The sequence below is a fragment of the Terrapene carolina genome, unplaced genomic scaffold, assembly GCF_002925995.2.
Source record: "Terrapene carolina triunguis isolate 2854851 unplaced genomic scaffold, T_m_triunguis-2.0 Scaffold419, whole genome shotgun sequence".
Lineage (NCBI taxonomy): Eukaryota > Metazoa > Chordata > Testudines > Emydidae > Terrapene > Terrapene triunguis.
In genome coordinates this window covers 184,156-195,969 of record NW_020664770.1, presented here as the reverse complement: position 1 = coordinate 195,969, position 11,814 = coordinate 184,156, and the positions used below count along the sequence as shown (strand labels likewise).

At 51.3% G+C, this 11,814-nt stretch overlaps 2 protein-coding genes across 2 annotated transcripts in view; one reads left to right on the top strand and one right to left on the bottom strand.

Moving 5' to 3' along the window:
* Positions 1–1,197: 1,197 nt before the first annotated feature.
* LOC112103359 (histone H2A-beta, sperm-like) lies at positions 1,198–1,626 on the bottom strand. The gene has a single exon (XM_024195080.2). It carries the CDS (start codon positions 1,624–1,626, stop codon positions 1,198–1,200), a length of 429 nt encoding a protein of 142 aa, XP_024050848.2.
* Positions 1,627–4,100: 2,474 nt separating this feature from the next.
* The window catches only part of LOC112103354 (zinc finger protein 774), a 10,766-nt gene continuing 3,052 nt past the window's right edge, over positions 4,101–11,814 (top strand). The window contains exons 1-4 of the mRNA XM_029913000.1: positions 4,101–4,169; positions 5,498–5,709; positions 6,224–6,255; positions 9,946–10,440. Of these exons, the coding sequence (XP_029768860.1) occupies positions 5,522–5,709; positions 6,224–6,255; positions 9,946–10,440 (715 nt within the window). The 5' untranslated portion in view covers positions 4,101–4,169; positions 5,498–5,521. The remainder of the gene's footprint in view (positions 4,170–5,497; positions 5,710–6,223; positions 6,256–9,945; positions 10,441–11,814) is intronic.

The following is an 11,814-nucleotide window of genomic DNA, read 5'->3' as shown; positions in this document are numbered from 1 at the left end:
AATGCATTTTAATAACTAAATTATTTATCATTATTATTATAGTAGCATCTAGAGATCCCAACCAGGATTGGAGCCCCATGACTTGATACATTTCATTTTTTTGAAGCATTATTACCAGAGGGGATGCTGGGGGGGGGGGGGGGGGAAGGCGCCCCCCCCCCCCCCAGATTTGCTGCTTGGCTTGGACTGAGCATGCTCACACAGACTGGGCATGCTCAGTAACACTACTGAAGCTGGCTGCCCTCACTCCACCCCTCGCCTCCCCACTATCAGCAGGCACGGGTTGCCTCTGATTATTACTCATCTCAGCTTGCTAATATAAAGGTGGTCATTGTTTATTTCAAACTCCCAGCTATCTAATCATTTGAAAACAATGGAGTTATACCAAATTTTACACCAGTGAGAGAAAAACAGACCCATAGGTATAAATTTTGAGAAGCTGGGAATGGGCAACAGGGGATGGATCACTTGACCATTACCTGTTCTGTTCATCCATCTGAAGCACCTGGCAATGGTCACTGTCAGAAGACAAGATACTTGGTTAGATGGACCTTTGGTCTGACCTAGTATGGCCATCCTTATGTTCTTATGGACAGTAAGTTTGAGTACATCAATTTTTGGATGCCCAGCTTTGGACAATGTAAAGAGACCTGATTTTCAGGAATCGGGTGCTCAGCACTCTCCTGGAATTCAAGCTCATTTAGGATATCTCAAACTGGGCAACCAAAACCTACAGCACTGAAAAACACTGGTCCCTTTTGAAAATTTAGCTCACAGGCTCCCTCTTATTTTTGTATCTGGATTTACTGCTCCCCTGGGGAGTTTGTTCTCCCGGTCTTCACCAAGAACTTGATCCAAAGCAGCTCCACAGCCTAGAAAAATGGACCTAATGTTCAGACAATTGGAGAAATACCTGCAGAATAATAAATCTACGATAACCACTTCTAACAGTCTTAAGCCATTCTGAGCATGTCTATTTTTATTAAATGCTTATATTATATCTATCAAGGCTTTCATATCACAGTATCTGTGCAGCTTCCTAAATTCCTGAGTTACCCCTTACAACCTTAGATGAACAACAGAGAAAAGGAATTCACAAAGTCAGACAGGGCACTTTAACCTCTTTTATTACATCACAGTTGTTGGGTTGGAAAAGTGATTAGCAATCAAGTCGATTCCTTCCCTTTTGCTCAGTCCTCACTCAGCAGGGATGGGAGGTGGAACAGTCCTTCTTCTGGAGGATTTCCTGTCCTTGGTTTTTTTGGGCTGGAAAAGCAGAGACTTGTTGTTGGCTGCATCCCCACGCTGATAATTGGTGACCCTACCCAGCAGCTTGTTGAGCTCAAAATCATTTCGGATAGCGAGTTTCAGGTGCCATGGGGAAATCTGATGCCTATTGTGGTGTTTGGTGATGTAGCCAGCCCTATCCACAATGTTGAAGATCAGGTATTCAAGAACTGCAGCCACATAAACCAAGGCTGTGGCTCCAATACCCTTTGCAAAGTTTCCTCTGCAGAGCATCCTATCCATGTGGCTAACAGGGAACAGCAGCCCGGTCCTGGATGAATAGGACACCTTGGCCTTGAAGTGCTTGGAGGTCTCACCAGAATTCATACTCTCACTCATGTCACCAGCTGACAGTGTTCAAGCAATTTGCTTGCCTGGTCTTTCTGGCCTTTCTTTTCCTGTGTTACTTTCTAGCCTGGTCAGATGAAGTCTGGCTTGCCTTGGCTTGGTTCATCTTATCAAGCAGAACTATGAACTAACCTTGCCAGACCCCTGGCCCTTTGAAAACCTTGGCAGAAGGGGGGAAAAAAACCAACACACCTCACTTTCTGATTGATCAGATGCTAACCAATGGAAAGCTACATCCTTTCCCAGCAAAACCAAGTGTGATATGTCATCCGTTCTATGACATCATGCCCTCTGGCAGTCCTCTTCAGATGTGATTTTTAGCCAATCACAGCTGCCCTTAGAGAAGCTCAATTATAAAATTATTTTAATTTCCCATAGTAATGATCCTTCTTTAAGCCTTTGAAATTATGAAACGCACAAGATGCCCCTTTCCACCATCAACTATTCCCTTCCCCGAAAAGAAACAGCAGAGGCACCAGCTTCAGTCTCCCCTGATCTCCCAAAACCAGAGCATCCTGAACTGACTTCTCCTCTCAAAACCTCCCTCAAACAACCAGGGTTCCAAGCCAATCCTACTACCCTCAAAAGACAACAATACATGTTTGTTCACAGTCTAGATGATCATAATGGTCCCTTCTGGCCGTAAAATGTATCATCCAATTACAGGATTGGAGCCTTAGGCTTTGTCTACACTAGAAAAGGTTTGCTAACATAACTGTCTTGGAGGACCCTCCTAGTTTACACAGCTTATACTGGCATGGTGCTTTTGCTTGCTACATCAGTAGAATTTTTCTAGTCTAGACAAGGCCTAAGCTACATCTGCAATTCGAGAGTAGACATACTCAGAGAGAGCCATTTATGCTTGCCTGCTCTGTACAGAAGGATTGGTGGCAGTGGGCGGGGGATAGCTGTCTCTTCTGCATCACCCCACCCCTTCCTGGGACCTCACTGAGGCTTCTCTGAAGGTCAAAGGGTCAGGCTCCTGAAAAGGACATGGAAACCAAGACCTTGTTACCATAATGTCTATTTCTTAGAGAGGCATTTCATCAGTAAACCTCCAAGCGCTTCACAATCTTTCATCTACCTATTCTCACCACACTGCTGTGAGGCAGGGCTGTGCTATTATCCCCACTTTCCGATGGGGAACCAAGACACAGAAAAGCTAAGCGACTTGCCCAAGGGCACTCAGAAAGCCCATGGCAGAACGAAGATGCAATCTGACCTCTTTTCCTTTACAAGCCAGCACCACAACCAGCCTCTCGCTCCACTGAAGAGAGGGGCTATGGGGAAAGGTGTAAGTACAGCAGTGAGGCATGGGGTTTGTTTTTGTTTTTTTGGCTGACGTAGCAACGCCCCTTTAAGTTTTAGATACAGACCAAGCTATAGTTTCATTTCCTTTTTGAGACCAGAAAATCCTCCCCAAACGGGCCATTGAGCTGCATTTCCGGGCTCTTTAAGGCCTTAGTTCAGGAAGGTACTTAATATTCCTGGGGGAATTCTTTGCCAAAAAATTAAAAATTCTGCATGTTTTATTTGTCAAAATAATGCAGTATAATCATGCTGGTTTCCATAATATAGGTAATTTATTTCAACTACAATACAATTTATGGAGAATAGGAGTGGGGAGCATTGGAGGAAATTGCCAAACCCCTTTGTCTAATAGTAATGTAGGTTTGACCCTTTACTTCTAGTTATTAGTCAACAAATACATAAAGTTCATATGCTCAATGTTACATCATAGGCAACTGAAAAGCAAGTGAGCGCTGAGGAATCAAACTCAATTTATATTGGCTACTAACCATCTCCAGAAAGGTCAGTAGCAAACAGTTCATGGAGCACATTCTGATAGGAAATTTTTTCAGTCCAAAAATTTAGACCAGTTCTAATCACTAAAGCACCATAAGCATTTATAAGGCCGTACTGTCCTTTACACCACTCTGGCAAAGTAAAGGAGCCTTAAAATGTTTACACCTGTTTTTACACTCCTGGGGGAATTCACAAAGACAATGGGAACAATTCACTAAGCAGGCAGGCTCTTACATTCTGTTCTGTCTGAGGAGACAGAGCCTACCCCATGCCTACCTCCTCAGAAACACCCCAAAGCCCTGCCCTTGCACATCAAGCATACTGCAATAGCGAGTGAGAGGGACAATGTGTGTGTCTCTCTCTCACTCACACACACACAGCCGGAGACTCCAAATCCCGTCAGTCCCTGCGCGCAGGACTCCATTTTCCGTGATGCACCGGGCCACACTCTCCCTCTATCGGCCGGAGGGTATCCGCGGCGCATGCGCGCTCCTCCCGAACTTGTGGAGTTGGGGGTGCGCCGCCATCTTGTCACGGTCTCAGCCAGCGCTGTGTAAGCGATGGGGGAGGAGGGGTCTGTCTCTTAAAGGGGACACGGCCCCAGGGTGGGCCCTCCCCTCCTCGGGGTAAGCTCGGGGAAAGGGGTGGGGGGCTTCGGGCTCGGGGGTACGGAGCGGGACCCGGTGCTGCCCCCATCCCGCGCTCTGCCCCGACGGGCCCACTTTAAGGTACCGCGGCGGAAAAAACGCAAGATGCAGTTGGGGAGGGGGAGAGCAAAGGGGGATTACCGCGCGCACGCACCTCTCCCCGCACAACTGCCGCTCCTGCCGCGCGCCTCGCTCTAATTGGCCAGAGGCGCCTGGCTGGAAGCGCAGCTTGAGGGAAGGGGAGGGTGATCCGGGCCGTGGGGGAGAGGGCCCCTCGTGGAAGTGGGCAGGAGCAGGGCTCTGATGGGGCAGAGGCGGGGTTGAGGGAAAGGGGCGGGGCTATGGTGGTAGGGACGGGGGAGTCTGGGGAAGAGGGGCTATGATGGGGGAGGGGCCGGGTTGAGGAAAATGGGAGGAGCTATGGTGGTAGGGACAGGGATGGTGGGTGGAGCTGAGGAGGGGCTATGTTGGAGGACCAGGGGTGGGTCTGGGGAGGGGCAGGGATGGGGCTGATGAATATTGGAGGGACTATGGTGATGGGTGGGGTTGAGGAAAAGGGGAGGGACTGTAATTGGAGGGGCAGAGATGGTCTAAGGAGTAGGGGCGGGGCTATGGTGGGGGGACAAGGGTGGGGGGCGGAGCTGAGGAGGGGCTTTGGTGGGAGGGGCCGGGCTGAGGGGCCATGGTTGGGGGAGGGCAGGCAGTGTGGGGTGGTAGCTCTAGGGCTGTATGGTTCCTGGGTAGCCGAGGTGGTGACTGGCCTGGCCCTGAGTTTGTTCAGGGGATGTTACTGGGGCAGGCTGGAGTGGGGCATTGGGTACTACTGTCCCCATGTGGTGAGAAGGGCAGGGCACAGTGGGTCCCAGGGATGCATTGGGGGAGCAGCAAGTAAAGGGCAGTGCACAATGAATGTATAGATCGATTTAGTCCTTTGGTGAGGAAGGGGTTGGGTGTTATTGATTAAACTGATTACTTTTAGACAAACTAATACAGCAGGAGAGGGAAGAGGCCTTTGAGAATCTCTCTGGGAGGCCTGTCCCCCACACCCCTTATCCCCCTCCACCCTAATGATGTGATAGTCCCTTTTCCTTCCCCCGCCCCCTAGACCCATTTCTTCCTGGGATATTCCCCTTGCCTTCTCCTGACTGACCGATCTCTACTGAGACGTCCCTCTACCTTGTTTGGTCCCTCACCCCACACACTATTTCTTTTGGTGGGTACAGTCTTCACTAGTTGGGTTCTCAGATGCTTTCCTCACCCCCAGTAATGTCCTAGTTGGGCTCACCGCTCCCTGTATCTGTCTCAGTGTGCCTCCCACAGCACCACAGACAGGATCTCAGCACCACTCCCTCTGTGTGGCCCTGAGGGGTTTGCAGCTCATGCCCTAGTCTCTCTCTCCCCGCTCCCAGGCAGGCAGCATCCTTGGTGGGAGGATGGAGCAGAGGCGGCAGGGCCGCCAACGGGCCTCTGAGTGCATCCGCAAACAGAAGCGCAAGGAGCTGGACGCCCGGCGCAGCAAGTGCCGCATCCGCATCGGGGGCCACCTGGAGCAGTGGTGCCAGCTCAAGGAGCAGCTGGGCTTCTCCCTGCACTCCCAGCTGGCCAAGTACCTGATCGACAGGTGAGGAGTGACTGGAGAGGGAGGGATGGGAGTACTGGTCCCACAGCAAGTGCCAGGGTATGGGAGATAGGTCCTGTGGGAGGAGGGAGAAGTGGCAGGGGCTCTGTAGAATGGACATAGGAGACCCTTGATTTCTTTCACAGCCCACCTCCCCCACACCTTCCCCTAACAGGGCCCACCCTCCTCACAGCCCCCATTTCCCTCCCAGATCCTCACAGGTTCCTCCTGTCCCAAGCCCCCCCCCCCCCCCCCAATTTCCCTGACAAGCTCCAGTATGTCCTTTCCCCTGATTTCCCCCATTGCACCCTAATTGGCGTCTGACCTTGATGCCTGTCCCGTATGGTGGTTGAGATTTTGGGGTGGGGTGATGGAGGTCATGGAGCAGGTTCCCTTTTCTCTTCCAAGTGGATGGGCTCAGCCAGGGGGTGCAGGAGCTGTGTTTTCAGGGTTCCCTCTCTGCCCCTTGCTGTTCACTCAGTCTCTCACCTTCTGTCCCCACCTCTCTCTGCTGCAGGTATACTTCCCAGGGCTGCGTGCTGAGTGCAGGTAGGCACCTCTCCTGCCTAAATGGGGTCTCTGTGACTTTGCATGCACTTCTCCTTGGGGGGAAGGGTATGCAGCTTTGAGTGTCCTTCTAAAAAGGAAGGTGCAGTGGGGGGATCCCCCCTTTAGTGACAGTCATGTCAGGGAGAAGGATTACATGGTGGGGGTTGACTGTGCTTCAGCCCCAGTGGTGCTGTGTTATATGAGTGGGCATGATGGGGGGGATCGCCTTGTGTTTGTGGCACTGACTCTCTATACCCCTTGTGGCTCAAGTCTGTGGTTTGGCAGTAGCGCCTAGTGGCTCAAGTCTGTGGGTTGGCAGCGGGGGAACCTAGGCCCACCGCTCCACTTGGTTCTGACCCAGGGCCTTGGGGCTGGTAGTTCAACGGAATCACTAAGTCTGCTCCCTAGGTTTCTTCCTATGGTACCCCCTGCCTCTCCAGAGGCCCAATAGGGGCCTGGTTATTGACTTGCAACACGTACTCAACTGAAAGGGGTCCAGAGGTTCCTCACCCTCACTGTATCTCTCTGATGGTGGCCTGCAGCTCTATATTGAGGTCTGCTTCAGGCAGCATGGAACGCCTGCTGTATCCCTGCAGGAGTTACCAGGGAAGGTCTGCTCCCTTGCACTGACCACCCAGGCTGCGCAGTGCCCTTTCAAGCTCCACGTCCATTGTGAGCACACCCAGCAGATGAAGCTGGGCTGAGCCTCCAGGGCCCAGAGCTACTCCTTAACCCTCTGTTCCCCAGCGTAGGGTTTGTACATCCCATCACAGGGGGTTAGAGTTAATTAAGGGGATATTGCTGTGGCCTGCAGGGGTACTGGGTTGTGTGGAAGTGGAGCTGTGGCCCCCTGTCATGGAGTTCGGAGTGCAATCCAGACCAGTAAGAGGTTGTGTCCCACTTTCCCTGCAACCCTGGGTGTCCTACAGTGCTTTGCAGCATAGGCGCTGACTCCGTGGGTGCTCCGCGGCTGGAGTACTCACGGGGAAAAATTAGTGGGTGCTCTGCACCCACCGGCAGCCAAGCTCCCCACCCCACCTCACCTCTGCCTTCTCCCCGAGCACGCCCGCATCCCCGCTCCACCGCCTACCTCCCAGTGCTTGCTGCCGCAGAACAGCTGTTTCGTGGAGTAACAAGCTTCAGGAGGGAGGGGGGAGGAGCGGGAACATGGGCGGGCTCAGGGAAGGAGGCGGGGCCGGGGCGGGGATTTGGGGAAGGAGTCGAATAGGGGCAGGGAAGGGGCAGAGTTGGGGCGGGAACTTTGGGGAAGGGGTGGAGTCGGGGCGGGGCCGGGGGCAGAGCGGGGTTGAGCACCCACCGGTGCCAGCAGAACTCTGTGCCTATGCTTTGCAGTGCACAGCCTGGGATGCGCGCAGTCACCCTACAAGCATGCTCTGTAGGAGAAAAAGGGACCCCCTCTGGCCCCTGGTTTGAAGCAGGTGCCCCATCCTTCCTTATGGCATATCAGTGCAGCATGACGACTAGCTCCGTTTGCTTCTGATGAGCTGCTAACAGACCTCACTGTGCGTACAGCTCTTTTGATTGCTTCTTGGTGCGCTCAGTATCTGCTTCTTTTCTCCTACTGCCTTTTCTGCTTGCGACTCATCTTTATGCTTTCCTTTGTTCTATTTCCTTCCCTGAAATAAACAGAAAACAATAAAACTGTAACCTTTCTTTGACTCTCCCCAGCCTTTTCACTTGAAAAATACTTAAAACTATTCTACTAGTGCTTGGAGTGCAAACCTCAGTTAAAATAGCAAGCTGTGTATAAATCTTATTTCGACTACACCACTGTCAAAGGGTGTTGGGGTGTGATCCAGACCAGTAAGGGGTTGTGTCACTGCTTGCCCTGCAGCCCTGGGTCCTGTACAGTGCTTTGCTGCTATAGCCCACAGCCTGGGATGCTCACAGCCAGCCTACAAGTATGCAGGTTACACCCTGAGTGTCTGTGTGCTAGACAGCCTGGGTTCCGCAGCTCTGACCCCAGCAGCGAGCCTACAGCCCTACTCTGGCTTCCACCAGTCTTGGTTACAACCAGCAAGTTGAGCCCAACACTCTCCCAGTCCCGAATTTTCCCAAAACCATGTGCTCTGCAATGTCCAGCCCTCTCCTGGACAGTTCAGAGAAATAATATGGTCAGCTTGTTCCTTTGAAGAGTCAAAAGTACATCACAGTTTATTAACCAGGATAAATACACCTTTCCCTGCAAACAGCACTGAGTTGGTTTATAATAAAAATCAAAGAAGTTTATTAGCAGGACATAGGTTAAGTGATACCAAGTGAAAGGAATAAAGTTAGAAAGGGAAACACACAAATAAAAGTGAAAACACGGATTGAAAAGTCTAAAACTGAATCCAGCAAGGTACAGGCTTTGTTCAAAATGTTTTTTCTCACCAAGCTTCCTTCTTCACAGCTGTGGTTCACTTTCCCTCGGTCAGGACCTTCCACAGAAATATAAGATGTTGGCTTTCCTTGTCTCCCTAGGTGAAAGATCTTTGCCTAAGCAGGTTTCTCGCCTATATTCAGTTTCCAGAGACTTCAACCCCTCCCTTGGTTGAAGGGCCCATCTTTCTCAGCTTGTAAGAGTTCTGTTCCCTTGTGTCTGTCTAATGATGGATGCCAGACATGGCTTCTCTCTTTGCTTATATCTTCCAAAGTTCAATGATTTTGTCTCAAGAGGCAGAGTGACCTCATGCTGTTCTTTCTGTCCTGTGGACTTCCCATCCCCCTGCTGATTTCTATGTAAATAGGGCTTCCATTGTTTTTGGTCACACCTTGCTTAATTTTACTGGAAACAGATAGCTACCTTGGCTCCTGTCTGGGTGGGGGCCTGTTTCTCCCTGTTTGACCACAGACTTTAAAGCATGATATCATTAAGTATCCATATTTTCTCATATTGTGTTTATACATACATTTCACAATGATATTACTAGTTTACCAGTGTGTTACTAGCTTTCAGAAAAGACCTCACCCTATGCACTTTTATAATACAGTAATATTGTATACAATCAGTTGATTCAATTGCTTATCACTTGAGGTTCAAACACCCCCACCCCCATCTTTAGAGACCAGTAAACTTGGCAATATTTTTTTTGAAAAGTAAAACCCAGACCAAGTTTCTCTCTCTTGTTGGGGCATAGACCCCATGCTGTCTCTTCCCCCACTTGTTAGCTTGATAGCTTTGGGTATTTGATATGTAAATGGACCTTCATTGTCTCTCCCTGACAGCCTGGTCAGAGAAGCAAACACATTCCTTTGTCTAGGGCAGACCTGTTTACAACTCCCCTGACATGTCTCATTTAAACATACTTTAGTCACAATTCTAGTCTATATCCATAACTCTTAACGCACATTGCGTCCATACATCACGCAAGAATATTAATGATCAGTGAGTTATTAGTTTTCAAATGATACCTCATACGGCATATGTTGTACAAAAGTTATTCCAGTAGTGTGCAGTATATGAATACAGGAGTATTTAGAGTCACACGACCAGGAAGTTGGGTAATGGGGGAGGAGGGGATGGTGCTGTGGCTCCCCCAGAGGGGTAGGATTATATGGAGAGGTTGGGGTAAATGTTGGGATGGTGCAGTGTCCCCTGTGGGTGCTTCGGTTATAGGCGGGGGTGACAGGTTATATGGTGCTAGGGGCACACTGGTTTACATGTGGTTTCCCTCTCTCCCCCGTCAGGGCAGGGTGGCTCAGATCCCAGCGCTCTCCCCACGGATGCCCTGCAGCGCCTGGTCGTCCTGTCTCATGTTCACAGCCAGGAGTGCAGCTTTATCCCCAATGTGAAGACCCCCTCACCAGGCGACAAGGGGGCCCCAGGGAGTCTAGTGTGGGAGTGCATGGCTGGACACACCTTCTCCTGGGGCCCCCCTGCACCGGAAGAGCAGGGCTGTGTCCCACCGGGAGGTAGTTCACAGCCCGGCAAAGCTGCTTCCCGGCGCAAGAAAGAAAGAGGGGCCAGCTCAGGGCCTAGCCCACCACCTTCCCCAGTTACCAGCCGCAGGCGCTCACTCCGCAGGGCAGCGCTTGCCCAGGACTCCTCTGGGACGATGGTTAAGGTGGAGCCCAACCTCCTTGGGAACAGTGGGGTGGTGGAGAGAATGGCAGCTCCATCATCCACCAGCAGCATGGACCACGGCGGAGAGCTAGGAGCAGGAAGCTCTGACACTGACGCAGGTGAGGGAGTGAGCAGGACCCCCCTGATTCCGGACCCCTATGCAAGCATAGGGTGGCACAATGGATGCAACTGACCAGCCTTCCCTTTCCCAGGGCCCCACAGCCTTCTCCTGTCCAGCCAAAACTGGGATTTCTCCTCCCTCTCTCCACTGGCCCTTGATTTCTTGTGCCCCTGTTGACTCTAAATCCCCCATAGCACTCCCAGCCCAGAGTACAGGCTAGCCAGCTCCCCCTGTACATTGGAAATACAAGTTCAGATAGCCCTTCCTCCACCCCATACCACCCCCTCCCTATCTGAAGGGGATCCGCTGGACTCTGTTAAGCAAACGAGCAACCCATGAGTCTTAGCTCCATCCACAGTAATGATAGGGATCCTGTAATAATAACCACCCTCCTCTAAACTAGTCCCTATCCCCCTACATTCGCCCCCACCCCTGGACAGTACAGGAGCCTGACACCAGGCCCTGAGCATCAGTCAGCAGATTCAGGCCCTTTCGAGTCAAGAGGAGAAATGAGTTGAAGAGGAATGCCAGACCCCAACACCCAAATGTTCCCATCATGGGCATCCCAGGCCCCATCAAACTGCAGCTTGAGGACTAAGCATCTACCCTAAAACCAGGCTGAGGCCTTGGACGGTTCAGAGATTTAAATCAGTTACAGGGACAAGGGTGGGTCACTGAGTCCCAGGGCCCTGCAAGGCTTTCATTAAGTTCCAGGAACGTGGATAGGTCTCCTCTTTGCTAGGTCTTTTAACTGTGTTGTAACCAACCAGGTCACTGGCTCGGTGATGCTTGAAGTGAGTATGTGGCCTTAGTGAAAGCACCCAGCGTGTCCCTGCTGTTCATGGGGAGAGAGACAGGTCTTTTTAGTGACGAGGGCCCAAGTTCCATGGAGAACTTTTCAGATCCACATCTGTCCTGGGAGTGAATTGGGAGCCAGGGCAGGCATCCTATGCTGTTCACACTGCTGACCTAGTTGGCAGGTGTATCCTGACTTCTGTGAAGCTTTCAAATGCAGCCCCATGTTAGGCATGGGGCAGTGGTCCAGCCTGGAGGTCCCGAGGAGAGGGGTGTTTGTGGGTGTCCCCCAGCTGTGGAGGAACAAGGGCTGGAACACAGAAACTGCCAGAACAGATCAGACCAGGGTCCATCTAGCCCTTTATCCCTCAGTAACCGGTATCAGGTGCTTCATAGAAGGGGCAAGAGACCCCCTATTGGACAGTTATGGAACAACTTGTTTATAGTTTCTTCCTAGCCCCCTTCCTCTGGCCTGTTAGAGGTTGGTTTATACCCTGAATGAGGATTTAGTTCCCTTCCTCGGGGCCTTATCACTCTGCATTCCTCTCTCCTCCCAAACCTTCCCTGCACCGTCTCT